At 33.7% G+C, this 14,345-nt stretch overlaps 1 protein-coding gene across 4 annotated transcripts; it reads right to left on the reverse strand.

Moving 5' to 3' along the window:
- Positions 1-4,468: 4,468 nt before the first annotated feature.
- LOC104594265 (acetyl-CoA acetyltransferase 2) lies at positions 4,469-13,753 on the reverse strand. Of its 4 annotated transcripts, none has more exons than XM_010254486.3 (15): positions 13,532-13,753; positions 12,495-12,546; positions 12,253-12,351; positions 11,988-12,161; positions 11,783-11,888; positions 9,966-10,104; positions 9,775-9,852; positions 9,624-9,689; positions 7,921-8,006; positions 7,422-7,521; positions 7,171-7,281; positions 7,035-7,076; positions 6,766-6,852; positions 6,306-6,399; positions 4,469-4,668 (listed from the first exon to the last, which is right to left on the reverse strand). In XM_010254486.3, the coding sequence occupies exons 2-14, from the start codon at positions 12,535-12,537 to the stop codon at positions 6,310-6,312; spliced, it is 1,221 nt and encodes a 406-aa protein (XP_010252788.1). In that variant the 5' UTR covers positions 12,538-12,546; positions 13,532-13,753; the 3' UTR covers positions 4,469-4,668; positions 6,306-6,309. The 4 variants fall into 4 exon arrangements, with proteins under 4 accessions (XP_010252788.1, XP_019052752.1, XP_010252789.1 ...); XM_019197207.2 differs by having other exon boundaries at positions 6,301-6,399; positions 13,532-13,733; XM_010254487.3 differs by having other exon boundaries at positions 12,495-12,576; positions 13,532-13,603.
- Positions 13,754-14,345: the final 592 nt, after the last annotated feature.

A 14,345-nucleotide genomic window follows, 5' to 3' on the forward strand; every position in this document is an offset into this window, starting at 1 on the left:
AGGACACGGATCTTCGGCTATAAAAAGGCACTCCATGCTCGAGGTAAGGGATCCAATTTCTTAGACCAATACTGCTACTTAGCTCGGACCAGCATCCTCATAGCTCGGCCCGAACACCCACCACCTCTTACTGACTTGAGCGTCGGAGTACTTACCCTGGGATAACTACTCGGGCCTCTAACTTCTTTCTTGATCACAGGTCTTGAAGCGTGGCCTCGTCCTTACATCTCGGCCTCGCCCTATCAGCAAGGACTATCTGGTTGCTCTCCTCAGTTGGTGCACCACATCGGATTGAACAACATCAGATTATAAAAAAATTATAATTCATACATTTATATTAAATAATTAATTATATTTTTATTATCGGTAATTATAATTAATACTTATATTAATTAATATAATTATATTATTATTATCAATAATTATAATTAATTATTACTAAGAATAATGATTTTTGACAAAATTAATTTCTGATAATTAATTCCTTAATTATAACAATGATAGTTATTACTTCGAAATGTTAATTAATAAGTATTTTAATAATGTTAATTATTAATCAGGATATAATCATTTTATATTTATATTAATTCTTATTAATTATTTTATAAATATATAAATAGTGTTACTTATTTACATTATTATTATAAGTAATTATAACTAGTACTATTACTATTCTCCGATAAATATTTCATTTAGTGGAAGTTAAATTATAAACTTTCAATTATTCATTATTGTTAAACTAAAAGAATTATAAGTAATTATTATTTTAGAAATTAACTAAAAATCGTAATTATAACAAATTAATTACTTCATAATAATAATAATAATAATAATAATAATAATAATAATTTAATATTACTGATTTCAAAATCAATACACCCATAGTAAGAATATATTATTAGTAAACAATAGTAATAATAAACTGATTTCATAATTATTAATATATTATTAATCTATATTACTCAATGAAGACATGGAATAAAAAAAATTCAAATTACCACTAAGTGAATGAACTAAAAATCTATGAGTATTCTAATTGACTTGAATTTGGCACATCAACATTTCCTATTTCTATCTCCCAATTCCTATAATTCAAACATACCATTAGGTTTCCTCTGTTGGATGGGCTTTGGAGTCCTGATTATATTATCAATTGATTGTAGCGATACATGATGATTTGATTGTAGTCATATATTTTTCATCTCTTACTTCAGAGGATGGATGTATTTGCAAATGTTGTTTGGCATGGATGGTTTTTCTTAGCAGCTCTTTGAATAATTTTCTTTCTTCTTTGCCTCTTTGAATGGATATCATTTAAATGCTTTTTATCCATTAATACATCCCTAAATACTAAGCATCATTGGTGATATTGTTGTAAACATCCATATAATTTTACTATTTTATAAATAGATTAATGATTTCAAAGTTATTGATAGTGCTCAATAGGACATTGATTTTTTTATTGTTAAATAGTAAATTTCAAATTAAATGATACTGTTGTTGCCCCTTACTTAGTTTGGGGTCATTGTCTAGATAAAACATGGTGAATCTCTTAAATCAAATAAAGAGTCTACCCTAAATGTCTATTATAAATAATTAACAAAATGAAAAAAATTCAAATTAAATCAAATAATTACTTGCTGAAAATTACTGAATTAAGTAAATAATAATGACAATCAATTATTTATAGAAACAATTGATAATAATAACAATCATCAAGTACTTAATTAAGTAAATAATAAAAAATGAAATAACAATCGTTAGTTATCGTTAATGTTTATTCAAAGCATGCCCCATAATAATTACCGAATACAGTAATTAAACCTTAAATAAGAATCAATATTTATTAACGGTCATTAAAATTGTTAAGCCAAATCATTAATGTTTATTCTTAAATGCAAATTATGGATTAACAAATCTATTATATAATAATTATACTCGGTTGGAAAAATTATTTTAAGTAAATATTTAAATAATTACAAATTTAGTTAATATTATTACTATATAACAAAAAAATTAAATTAAATACTAAAATAAATTAATAATAATACTAATAAGAATGTTTAAATTAAACTAATAAACAGTTCAAGTTGAATTTAATGACCCGTATAATTTTACGGGTTTGACATATATGAGTCAATTTATGTGGATCAATAGACTGTATGAGCGTGTTAAAAGATGGTAATAAAAATCATTAATGTTTATATATATATATATATATATAATTAACCTTCCCGTACTTAATACGGGGTCATTCAGTAGTTAATTAATGAAAGAAGAAGAAATATATTTCAGGCCATGAATGAATTCCTAGACTTTTCTTTTAAAACTTCCACACTAACCAATCACTTTGTCACAGGCGTTCCATTGTAAATGTGTAAAAACTACATAATACACATGAGAAAAATGAGAAAAACTAGTTTTAAATTTGTTCCAAACACGTGTCAAACGATGATTGCTTACTATATGATGTGCAAAAGAAATATAAATAATTCGAAACAAGAGGACTGCATTTACTGACTTTTATCAGCTGCTGACACCTTCAAACGAAATCTTAGTTGACAAATACGATAGAATTCGTCCTTCTCATGTCTTGTGATTTCTAAAAGCTAGCAAGAAAAGAGAAAGTAAGCAATCAGATCACAGGAGGAGAGAATAACTCACTCACTTCAATATTCCAACATGAGGTGGTTGGGTAACCAATCTCGTTTTGGCTGTGTTTGGCTGCAGTATAAATTTATTTGTACTGATGCAAAATTACAAACGTATAAATGATTTAAATGCAAAATTTGATCTATTTTTGTTTCAAATTTTATCTTATTTTATTTAATTGTAATAAAGCTGAAGTAAAATAAGACCTGAAGCAGAATAAAAAAAAGACCAAAAAGAAAATTAAATCAGAATTTGCAACCTTTTCATTTTCACTCCCATGCTTTATACTAGTGCAAATAAAATTTGCACTGATTGCAAACAACGATTGAAGCCTGGGGGCCATATTACTTTTATTGTCCACGTGCAATAATTGGTAACATCAGATTATCAGTGATAGTATACACTATACAGATGATTATGATGATGACACAAAGAAAACAGATTCTAAATGAATGACACTTGGGGCATTGTGATGCTGAAAGAACAATATAAAAAGAAACTGAAGAAGGAGGATAAAAAGAAGAGGAATATTTTCATCTGTACGGTTATAATCCTACTGTTTTTACATAATTTTATAAGAGGAATGAGTTCGTCCTTCCAATATTGAAATAATGAAATCTCGAGTTCATTTTGGCCAAGGCCAGTGGGATAGCCTTCCACAGGTCAACTAAAAGTGGCCACTGCTGCCCGTGTCTGAGAGAAAAGTGAACTCAATTCTACTTTTTGCCAGAGGAAACATGTGGTTTGTTTATATGGTCTAGGATATCATCAAGAGCAACCAGTAAGAAACCCGTGCAGTGCATGGATTCCAAAGGATAAAATATCTATATTTATAAAAGCTCAAGAAAAAAAAATGAAATAAATCTTAGAAACTAGTTAAATCATGATAAACTTTAGAATGTGGCAGCCATGTGCACCTAGATCTTTTTATCGAATTCATGCATTTGGATCCAAAGCATATATTGATATTTAGTTATTTACCCCATTTTTCTACATTAATCATACACTGCGATACCAATATTTTGAACATTGTCAAAGAACTAGTAGGAATTAGATATGAGAGTAAATGTGAACCATTAAATAGGAGTAAATAAAAAGAGTACAATTTAATAAGGATTCATTAAATAGAATTTCACTTTTTTTTTGGGTATTAAGTGCTTGTAGAATTTCACTTTGCACCTATGCCCCACATGCCCACAAGATTGTATCCATACTTTAAACCTTAGGTTGTGCTTCAAGGATGATGGTTCCAATCCTTTTTTTCCCATTTTTTGGTATTACATGCTATAATTACAGCCTTGCTACAACTTGGGCAGGTTCAGATTGGGCTTTTGTCAAAATTTGAATAGGCCCAACCTAGCCTGAAGGCCTGAGCCTGAATATATACTTTCCACAGTTGGATTTGCCACTCACTCTATAAAAAGATCAAGATCGATCAGAGAATCAGAATATATACTTTCCACAGTTGGACTTCATGCCACATTTTATTTCACTAATACTGGGTACGTGATTTAATTTCACAGGGACCAACCTTCAAAAAAAAAAAACCACAGCGACCATGACACTAGCTTCTAAACTCAGCCGAATTTGCATGGTTTGGGGGACTCACCTCAGCCTGTTAAGTGGTGCAGGCACCATCACTTGCATACTTTATAATAATTTTTGATCGATAATGTTAACCCTTTCAACCATCCAATATATATCCCCTGACGGTGCGGTGACTCACGTCAAACCAGTCATCAGATTTGCATTTTTGCATGAGTCTACATGAGAGGGTTTCAGCTCCATAATCATGCATAAAATGCAGTTGAGCATATAAAACAGAAAAATGTAAAACACTACTAGATGATACAAGCGAACAACATCGGAGATTATATTTTCTCAACGGGCCTTACACACTTAGTAGAGAAGAAAAATATAAAAGGATGACAGAGATAAAAAATTGCATATCTAACCATTACAACAACTAAGAAGTTAAGCTTCATAACGAGAAACGCCCCACTTTTGGAAAATGGCCTGCAACACACAAAGAACATTCAGTTACTTAAAGAATGCCATAAACAATGGTCACAAGTCAAGTTAAAGGGAAGCATTGGTGTGGTAGGTTACTAGAATTTTGAGGTTCAATTGGCTGAGTGGAGCATATTGAGAATCTAAGACCTCTTTGACAAGGTTTTACATTGGAAATTAGCAAATGCCAACCAGATACCAAGTAGTTTTACATTTTAGATCTGAAAAAGTTCAATTATAGATGCACAACTATAACTGTAACCTTCAGATGGGAGACACAAAAACATGCATTAATTGGATAAGTTGAGAAACTCAGACTTTTAAATTGACTATTTTCATGTGCATCAGAACTAGCTCAAACATTTAAGCAAATCTTAACATTGATATGAATGGAGAAAAAACAAGAAAGATAATGGGTGATTGGATTGAGGTTAAAGGGAGGAAATGTAAATCTGCACACTTATTACCTATGGACAACTAAAAAAGGGCTATAACCTAATGTTGGACCTGGCTATCCATAACCCAAAGTTGGATATGGACCTAACTTTTAGTATTCCTTTTCTCTTTTTTTCACAAAGTGGCTGCTCTCAGGCTTGAACTCGTTTGTCAGGTCAAGATTTTACCACTACGCATGGCAAATGCACCGAGTGTAATACCTAACATATTTCTATTTCTAGTGTAAAAACCAATCTCAATTGTGATAATCTGATTTAGGAAAAAAAAGGTAAATTGTATATACTAGCAAAGATCGGAAAAGAGGAATAGAAACAAGCACAATTATATCTGGCAGTTAAAAAGAATCTGATCAAGATTGTTCAGTTCCCAATCATGCATTATGTAAACAAATTTGTGCTTCTCACTTTCTCAGCCTTTAGTTCCTAAGCGGTATCTTATATGGTTAAACAACCATTATATTAGATCTACTGTTTGTCTTTGTGTGCTTACAACACCAAGAGATTCTATTTTAATTTTTGACTGTCCTGTCTATTGTTTTCTTTCTCTTCTTTATTTCATGTGTTGTAAGGAGTGAAAATGCAAGCACTCAATGAACTAAGGGCGAGTTTTGCAGAAATCCTTGTGGTAAGACTCTTTTTCAGTTACCATGGCTATGATTCTGGTTTCAACAAACCGTTTGAAAAATATTTATAACTTGGTTGACTTGTCTGACACCACATAGACATTCTGTTCTTCAAGTGGCTAGACCGAATCATAATAAATGCCATAAGAATTTGCAGCAACTAGGCCTAGGTAGAACTATGTTGCATCATTTTTGGAATTGGCTGCAAAGAGTGGTTAGATTTCTTTTTTGACTTTGCTCTACTGTCATAGAGAAAAAGGGGCCATTACTTGGTGTAATGGTAAAATCTTGGGATCGCAAGCGTGATAACACAGGTTAGAGTGAGGGTGGTCACTTTGTGCAAAAATGCCAGAGGTTAGGACCTTATTCAGTCTACCCCTCCATGACCCCAGATAGCTGGGATCAGCATTCGGTAATGGCCTTTCACTGTTGTAGAGAAAAAAGAGGTAATGCTCTTTTGAGGATCACATGGTGCTACATTTTTTTTTTTTTTTGGTTAAGACATGGTGATTCAACCAAGCATTGATAGAGAATCATGAACCAACTCTCAACATATGAACCTTACTGTCTTAAATAAGCTCCACAACAAGGGCAGATGCTCCTCCTCCTCCATTGCAAACACCACCAACTCCATATTTCCCATTCTTCTGCTTCAGTACCTGCAAATATTATAGCAACCAAACTGTGAATATTGAAAGAGGAGACCCACTTATCCTAAGAGAAAGCTAACAAAGATAGGCTAGAAAAGGAAAGATAAATCTTTGTAGTGTCTTTAGAAATAGATAGCACCTAACTATCAAACAGAGAAGGTGATTACCCTCATATTAACTTCAAGAAACCATGATAAAAGTCACTAAACTCTCAAATGGTCTTTTAACGTTGATGCAAGGGAAGTATACTTTGCAATGATATCTGACAGACTATTTTTGCAATGTCTCTCTACAAAGATATGACTACTAAAACCAAGGAAAGAAATTAATAGTAAAGGCATGCAGAACCAATATAGCAAGTCATTTGAAATATACCCCTAAAAGTGTGACCAAGATACGAGCTCCACTGCAACCTAGGGGATGTCCCAAAGATACAGCTCCACCATGCACATTAACTTTTTCCTGCACGTAAAAGAAAGCATGAGCTTCTGTAAAAAACTGAAAAGGAAAAACAACTAATGTAACTGCGCCCAGAAAATTTAGAGACAGGAAAATGCACAATCACCAAGAAAAATAATTTTCGATATTCAGTTCACATAATGTAACCGTGCCCAGAAAAGGTTTTCAAGAAAAACTAGACTCACTGGATTAAGGCCAAGCAGCTTCTGATTTGCAAGGGCCACAACCTGCAGAGAGGAGACCAGTAAACAAGACTTCAAAACTAGACATAGTAACAAATAAAGCACCGTTAATATTGACAACCAAAGCATGGATTCTCACCGCAAATGCTTCATTTATTTCATAGTAATCAATTTGAGAAGCCTCCAATCCAGCACTTGAAATGGCTTTAGGAATTGAAAGAGCAGGAGCAGTTGTAAATAATTCAGGTGCCTGCACAAGTGTTGTAGGACTTCAAGATCAATAGAATAGATGTACATGCATACTGGGGGGAAAAACTCTCTTCACTTCAATGTAATTATGGCATTTCTCCTGGAACATTATGTTGAGTTCTAAAATCTTCACCAGAATACCTGGGCTGCATCAGCATATCCTGTTATCTTTGCTATTACTTGCAGTCCAAGTTTAATTGCCTTCTCTCCGCTCACTAGCACCAATGCAGCAGCTCCATCACTGGGCATGGCATTTCAGGAAAAGAGAAAGGATTAAAGTTCATGTTTTCTTTTTACTGTTCATTTCTATACTTCAAACTGCTCAAGAATACCTCATTCATACCAGTGTGTACCAGATTATTTCATCCAAGAAAAGATTTCTATATTGGAGGGAAGTATGTAACTACCTAAGAACAGCAGAAATGGGAAAACTAACCTATTACAGTGAAAAGATTGGGAATATCCTCTAATTTTGATTAAAATGATGCAACTTGGGGGAAAAGCTCAAGTAAAACAATGAAGACATATTTCTGAAAAGGACAGACTTGAAAACAAAGAAGGTCCCCATCCAACAAAAAAGGAATGATAGGGGAAAACGAAAAATAAAAATAACCCCAAACATCCAAGAAATTCAACAGACCTTATGCTAGATGCATTTCCAGCTGTAACAGAACCTCCAACCTCTTTGAAACTTGGTCGAAGCTTTCTTAGTTTAACAGGATCAAACTGACAAGATACAAAAATAACAGATCAATATTAATATTGAAGCCAGTAACCAACCATAAAGTACTTTAATATTGAAAGACTCCCAAGGATCAAAATATTGATATGCCCGATACCCAAAATTGGGTATCAGTGATCCAAATATTGATATGTCTGATACCCAAATTGGGTATTAATGTGTATTGGTATGACCGATACTCCCATGTTGTCTTAGTTTTTTTTTTTTTTACTTTTTTATTTTATAAGAATTATAGGGATGGGGTCTATCATCCCAAAGATTTGAACCTTTTAAAATGTGCATGTATCAGTGTATCCATGCATATCCATGTGCACCGATACAGATACGATACACCTGGTACTTCGATGTTTTGAGTGGTGTATCCATATGATACATATCAATATTTTGATCCTTGGAAACTCCAATCTATATGTCCTGGAAAATAACATGCGAAAGAAAGAATCGTCCAAGCCTTATTGGCTACATGAATCCTGTGTTTCCATTTTGTTCTGTTTAGAGCCATATCAATTGTTAAATTATTAGTACTCGAATCATTTCTTACTACTTTGACTCATGCCCATTTTTCTACCCCTACCCCTTCTAGCCCCCTTCATCTTGCAACAGATTGCTCTTTCTTATTGGTGCTGTCAAAAGTCTTCTATGAACATGACAAAACCAATCTCAGTCTACTTTCTCTCATTTTATCTCCTATTGAAGTGAGGGTAGACTGAGATGGTTTGGTCATGTGCGTAGAAGACTTTGACAGCACCAGTAAGAAAAAGTGAATTATTTCTATTAAATAGGTTTTTGGCATCCAAAATGGCCAAGATAGATGATTTGGCACCCTATTTTACTTAGAATATATGGTATGAAGTATGCACAACAGAGAATACTAGGGGAGCAAAAGAAAGAAGTTGTTCAACAGAGAATAATCCATAGGGCAAAAACAGAAAGCACTACTTGGGTTGTTCAACATAGTATGGAGAATGTTGCACTAGGCTTTTTTTTGGACCGCGTGGATGGAAAGAAATGCCAGAAATCTTGAAGATATTAGGAAAACAGAAGAGGCAATTATAAAGGAATTGTGAGGTAGTAGAATTCATTCTTGGGTTGCAGTGCACAGATGTTTTACAGATATACCATACAGCTCTTTTTTGAATTCTGATTTGCTATTTTGTAATGTTTAATCAATACTTTTTGTAGAGGTGGAGGTAGTAATGGCACAGCTCCTTGCTGTGTAGGTGTGGGGGTTTAATTTTCTTGTTATTAATACATTAATTTACCTTTTTTTCAAAAAATAAACACTATTTGTAAATTCAACAGCTTATTTCAAAGGTCATATGGGACAAACTTAATGTTTACATCCCCCCTTCCCAGTTTTTCTTCTTGAGATTGATATTAGAAGTTCCATTTGTACAGAAAAATAGAAAGCTAACATATAATAGGAAGTATCCCATTCTAGGGTAAACAAAAGTTACTTAAATTGTCCCATCTAAGTAATACGGAACATTTTAAACATGATTACATGACAAAAAAATGCAAACAACAAATTCACGTTCCATGCACAAGAAGCTGTTGTAACTTAAGTTTTATTTGGTGGCATAATTATCAATTCTGTCTACCTTTCCTAAACCGTCATCCTTATCAATAACTGTGGATGGTTTTCCTCTTCCTCCAGAAACTTCAACCTGTATGATGCAAAACCGTAGTAAATATTGGTAATCCACTAAAAGGACACTTTTCTCCCATTTTGCATATAACTAGGACACTAACCGGAGCTATCTCCCATGCAAATGCACCACTATTTTGAGCAGAGATACCACGTTCAAAGCTCTGAATAGCATAAGAATCCTGCAAGTGCCACATACATTTGAAAAAGTATTAAATAAAATAGGATTTGATATAACTGGTGGAAAGTATCAAGGCAAAGCTTAAACAGGGATAGCTTTAGAAAAGATAAATGCCTGTTCTTCTCTTGTTATTGCATGTTGATCTGCACATAATTCAGCACATACTCCCATTCCGAAATCATTATAAACATCCCATAGGCCATCTTTAAGCATGCCATCAACTAAAGTATCATGACCCAATCGAGATCCCTTCCTGCTCATATGGACAAAATTAGGATAGTCTACAAAAACTATTACTTTTCTAACACTACATCTTATTAGGAAGGAAAAAATGTGCCACTGTGGTTGGACAACAAGGATGTAATCTTGCAAGTCCACCAATGCGGTATCACTGAGTTCGATATGCACCAGCATACAATTTCAAACCTATTTTACTTGGATAATGGTATGAGTGTTGAAATCTGACACAGTTATTACTTATTAGGTGTAGTGATTAGTACCATCTGGGCGGAAAGAAATAGAAGAATATTTCAAAATAGTACTAAGGATTCAGACTGTCTAATATCTTGTACTTTCGGCAAGCTAGTTTCTTGGATTGCGGCTGCAAAAGGTCTCCACACCTTGGTGCTTGGTGTCCAGCTGAGGACAAGGAGTCTGTTAGAATTGTATTTTGGTCTGGGGATATAGGTCTTGTATATGTGGCCCCTATTTTGGGGCTTCTGTTGTAATCTCTTGATCTGGTTTCTAATAAGATTACTTTACCCTATATATATATATATATATTACTTATTAGGTGTCAGACTTGGCAAACCCCAAACAATAATACTCAATGATTCTGCTGCTTTACTTTACTACTTCAATTACGAATTACAATATTTAATGATATGGTTCCGTGTTATATAATTGTTAAGAAGGAAAGAAAAGAAGTCTAGATGCATAAATCAATGCAAATGTTAAGCAAAGATACCAAGCACAAGTATTAGTATTCCCATGCATTACCAAATTTTCCAATAAGAAGTCCCCTAAATTGTTGTGCTGGTGTTGCTGTCAACATATGTTTGACATGGGTATTGGGCCCATTTTGAGGTTTTCGTGTAGCATAGTTGCAAACATGACACAAAAAGCATAAACATTAACTTCACTTCCTTTATGGAACTTGGGTACTCTAACATCTTTTGAGAGGTTAATCTAGTTAAGAAAAATTTCCTTTCAACTAATCATAAATGAAAAGGATTAGTTCACAGGTAGTCATCCTGCACATTGTTATTTCACTATCCACTTATTTTCTGGATACACCCAGGCTCTATCAAGACAATAGCTCATTAAAATTCCAAGGTTGAAATATCATCAGATGAAAACCCACTTAATCTAGTTTCACAGTTTCCAGGCTGCTACACCCAGGCTCTATCAAGACAACAGCTCATTAAAACGCCAAGGATAGAAATATCATCAGATGGAAAACCCACTTAATCTAGTTTCACAGTTTCCAGGCTGCTACACCCAGGCTCTATCAAGAAAACAGCTCATTAAAATGCCAAGGATGGAAATATCATCAAATGGAAAACCCACTTAGTCTAGTCAGTTTCCAGGCTGCTGAAGTGTGAAATAACTTTCCTGTAAAATGGTTGAGGTTCATTGATTATCCTAATTTTGCATCTCCATCTCACCTTTCTTGTTGTGTATGTTAATCTGTTTTCTTTCCCACAATGCGAAATGACCTTTCTATCCAGTAGGCCAGGTTTATTTGACTATCCAAATTTTGTATTTTCACCCATTTATCCAATCTCTTCTAAAAGCCCTCATTTTGATATTCAGAAATTTCTTTATTCTTTCCTAGCAGTGAATCTGAATTCCAGTTAAAATAAAGCAAAAGCACAAAACTTAAAGAAAAACAAATCAATCTTGAAACTGAATAAGGGAAAAAGTACCACCTTGCTTCTGCAAGATATTTAGGTGCATTAGACATGCTTTCCATGCCACCAGCCACAACAATGTCATTGATACCCAGCTGGATGCTTTGTGCTGCAAGCATTGTAGCTGCAATTTCCCAAAAAGAAAAAATTTACTTTTGCTTCTAAGTTGGTTTTTTCAATGACATAATACTTAGTTTTTTTTTTCCAGAAATAACCTCCTCACCTTTCATCCCAGATGCACAGACTTTGTTAATAGTTGTACACACTACTGAATTAGGTATTCCAGCTCCTAATGCAGCCTGTCTAGCAGGAGCCTGTCCTAAATTTGCACTTAAAACATTTCCAAAGAAAACCTCTTGTACAAGGGATGGATCAACATTTGCTCTTTTAAGAGCACCTATTAGTTGACAAGAGTAAAATTTCAGACAACAAGGTGGATACCACCCAATATATCAAGTAGAGACAACTAAGAAAGGCTTCCATCTTACACTCAATAGCTATAGATCCAAGCTTGGTGGCTGATAAAGAAGAAAGGGAACCAAGAAAGCCACCCATTGGAGTACGTGCAACACCGACAATACAAACATCTGTTCAAAATAACCAAAGAAATCTAAGAACACCAACAATCTATCATAATGATAATATGACCTACTACATCAACTGATTTCTGTATTTATTCAAGTTACTTATTTTTCTTATTTCCGAAGAATTGAAAACAGTAAAAGAAAACCTCGAGGCTTTATTGAATCCGCCACTGCAGCTGCCGGGGCCATAGGTATGATCTACACAGATTATTGATGCAATCAACAAAGCTACAATTAGAAAAACAACAATAACGACAGAAAAATACTTAGACTTAAAAAGCATTCTGCAAAGATTAACATGTAAACAGCAAACTGCGCTAACAATTAGGCCATAAATATTTGTAGTCATAGGAAAAGAATTAGAGACCTTATGATCCAATGTATATTTAACTAGAATATTCGCTTTTTAACTGTTTAATCACGGTTCCCCGTAAGAAAAATTGACTAGGAAAAGAGAAGTTGAAGATTTTGGTAAAAATGTTTATAATCTATTCTTTTCTAGTGCGGAGGAAATCCCTGGAATAAAAAAAAACAAAAAATAAAAAAGTATTATTTATCCAAAACCTTTAAATTTTATGCTTCCCGTCTTCCCTATTGACTAAAATCAATCCCAATACAATACACAGTAAAAAAGATAAAAGAAAGAAATATTAAAACAACCAAGAGGAAAAAACAAACAGACAAACTAGTAAGTTCGGAAAATAAGATACATAACTAAAGAGCAATTATGGAATATCCGAGAACAAACGAAAATAAAGTACTAGCAATGAGCCAGTGATGAATAAAATTAATGCCTAAAGAAAACAAGTCAGGGAGGAGACGCGACAAGAAATGCGGGAAATCAAACGAAAACTAACACCAACAGCGTAAATCCAGAGAAGAAAACAGATCTTCGACCCTCGGCTATGGCAGATACAAAACAAATTAGATGGAATCAAAATACAAGAAGTAGAAGCAGAGAGGATCTGCAGGAATACGTGATAAATCACCATCAAGTCAATGTTTGTTTTATCATACAAAAGCGGTAATACTAACATTTACTAGAACATCATCACACACATCGAGAGAGAGTCAGATAGAAATACCTGAAACTGATGATGCTCAACCAGAAAATATAACAAAATTAAACGAAATTGCTAAACAAAAATCAGAAAGGGGCTTTTGCAGGAGTAGAGAGGCTCACCTGTATGGAACCCTGTTGCTCACTAGTCACTACGCAGAGGAGGAGGAGGATGGAGAGACGGAAATGACAGGGTGATCAGCGGCAACGAAATTCACGTGTATATATAGACTACAGAGTGATGAGACCAAGGAGAGCTCGAGTTTGGTAAGCTAAGCAGCCAAAGTAGGAAAAAAAGGCAGAAATTTTACTGAAAAGTCCCGTTGTCGTTTAATCCATGGCATTGACTAATGTGTATAAGAATTTTAATGAAAATGACTAAAATACCAGACGGTTTAAAAAATAATGGGTAAATTACACATTAGTCCCTGTATGATTGTAACACTATGGCAATTACCTCTAAGCTTTTATTTGCAATAAACCCCCCTAACTTGTAGGTTCGGAAAATATCCCCTCTCCGTTTAAGGATGAAAGAAATTAATTTATCAAAAATACCTGAGAAACTTCTAGAAATTGTAATAAAAATACCAAAAAACTTCTATATGAAAATTAGGAATTACACAATAAACTAGAGGTGCAACTTAGCGGGCTGAGATTGGGATTTTGTCAACATTGAATGGCCTCAGCCCATGATCTTTGTTAGGTGACAGAATACTAATAGATCAGAATTTGAAAATTTAAGGGGTCTTTATCAAAATCTAAAAATTTAGGGGTCTTTAGTGAAACTATTCATAAAGTACAAGGTAATAATTTGTAATTCATCTAAAAATAAAAAGACAAATAATAAAAAATCAATTATTTCCATAGACATTCTTTTGGTAGAGATAGGTTTAGTGAATGCAAACGCAAACGATTAATAATGTTCCATGATACCCAC

This window comes from Nelumbo nucifera, chromosome 1 (assembly GCF_055504915.1).
Source record: "Nelumbo nucifera cultivar China Antique chromosome 1, China Antique-T2T, whole genome shotgun sequence".
NCBI classification, from domain to species: Eukaryota; Viridiplantae; Streptophyta; class Magnoliopsida; order Proteales; family Nelumbonaceae; genus Nelumbo; species Nelumbo nucifera.